A 1,698-nucleotide genomic window follows, 5' to 3' on the forward strand; every position below is an offset into this window, starting at 1 on the left:
GATGTGAGCGGATAAGAACTGTGTTATTTGGGAGAATGAGTAACCCCGTCCCCCCGGTACCTTCATGGGTTCGGTGAGGCACAGCTTCTCGGCCGCTTTCACAAACTCCTCCCAGTTTTGGATGTAGGTCATGGCCCCCGGTCCCGGTCCCACTCGAACCGTTTCGGTGACTCAGCCTCTGTCTGGCCAACAGCAACCAATCACACATCCCCTTACTCCAGCCCCAGCGAGACAGCCAATCGCAAACAGAAATGTTCCGCAGTACGCCCGCCAGTGCGCACCAATCCCAAGCGCGTTCCCCGAGCGCAGCCTCCTATCAGCGAACAGATTACACCTCGCTGGCCGGGCAGAGTCAGCCAATAAGAGGACAGAGAAATGTGGGTGGGGAAGCGGCTGGAGAACATTCAGCCCATCGAGCCTGTGCTAGCCCATGAGGAATACTTTATCTAGTGTCGTTGTTGAAACACATTTAGATATTTAGGACACATTTAGGCTGGACGATGGTACTGGAGAACAACAGAATGACAGAATTTTTAGAGTAGACAGGGAGACCATTCAGCCCCTATGTGCCTGCAGTATTCCCTAGAGCAGCATTTTACCCAGTGCCAATCTGTTGCTATCTTGCTATTACCCTGAACATTTATGTTTTTCTCATAATAACCCAATCCTCACTCAAATGTCTTGATTGAACCTGCCTCCACACCTCCAGATCTAACCCCTCATTGTGTAAAATACTTTTTCCTCACATTACTATTGCTTCTTTTGCCAAACATTTTAAACCTATCCTTTCTGATTCTCAATCCTTCCCCTCCCAATGCAAACCATTTTCTCCTATCTATTCTGTCAAGTCCCCTCATGATTTTGAGTACCTCTATCAAATCTCTCAACCTTCTTGTCAAAGTACCTGAATTTCCTCATTTTTACAACCAACCTCATGAACTTTCTCTATACCCCCTCTAATCACTTGAGACCACTGCTCATGGTAAAGGCTGATATTTGAGTGTACAAGGTATAATTTTTCACATGATAATGGAATTTTGAAACCAATTATTAATTATGAATTATTGCAGACCACACACTATGTACACTAGTGAAGTGCAAGGACTCAAGTAAATGAAATATAATGCAAAGAAGTAAGAAGTATTACACCGGTAAGAACAACGCAAACTGAGAGGGAAATGGACTTTAGAGAATTGCTAAATCACAGAAGGCAACGTAAAAGAAGTTGGGGATACTTGTGTATGAAACACAGAAAGCTAACACACAAATGAAACAGGTAACCAGACAAGTTAATGTAGCCTCTGCCCTTATTTCAAAAGTGTGGAGTATAAGAAGAGGGAAGTCTTACTACAACTATACAAGGTGCTGGTAAGACCACAGCAATTTTGCCCCCCTTATTCAAGGAAAGATATTATTTCATTGGAGGCAGTTCATAGAACGTTCACTAGGATGATCCCTGGTGGCGGAGGAGTTGTCTTATGAACAAAGGCAAAGGCTGGGACTCTACTCACTGGAGTTTAGAAGAATGAGAGGTGATCTCATTAAAACATGTAGGATTCTTAAGAGGTTTCTCGGGCTAACAGCTCAGAGAATGTTGCCCTTCATAGGAAAATCTAGGACCAAAAGGCATAGTCTCATAATAAAGGAGGATCAATTTAATACTTAGATGAGAAGGAATTTCTTTTCTCAGATGGTTGA

General features: G+C 43.6%; 1 protein-coding gene across 1 annotated transcript in view; it reads right to left on the bottom strand.

The window, feature by feature from the left end:
- The window catches only part of srp9 (signal recognition particle 9), a 7,551-nt gene extending 7,336 nt beyond the window's left edge, over window positions 1-215 (bottom strand). Inside the window, exon 1 of the mRNA XM_048597185.1 lies at window positions 61-215. Coding sequence (XP_048453142.1) covers window positions 61-132 — 72 coding nt within the window. The 5' untranslated portion in view covers window positions 133-215. The remainder of the gene's footprint in view (window positions 1-60) is intronic.
- Between the last annotated feature and the right edge of the window lie 1,483 nt (window positions 216-1,698).

Source organism: Rhincodon typus, chromosome 5 (assembly GCF_021869965.1).
Source record: "Rhincodon typus isolate 14 chromosome 5, sRhiTyp1.1, whole genome shotgun sequence".
Classification (NCBI taxonomy): domain Eukaryota; kingdom Metazoa; phylum Chordata; class Chondrichthyes; order Orectolobiformes; family Rhincodontidae; genus Rhincodon; species Rhincodon typus.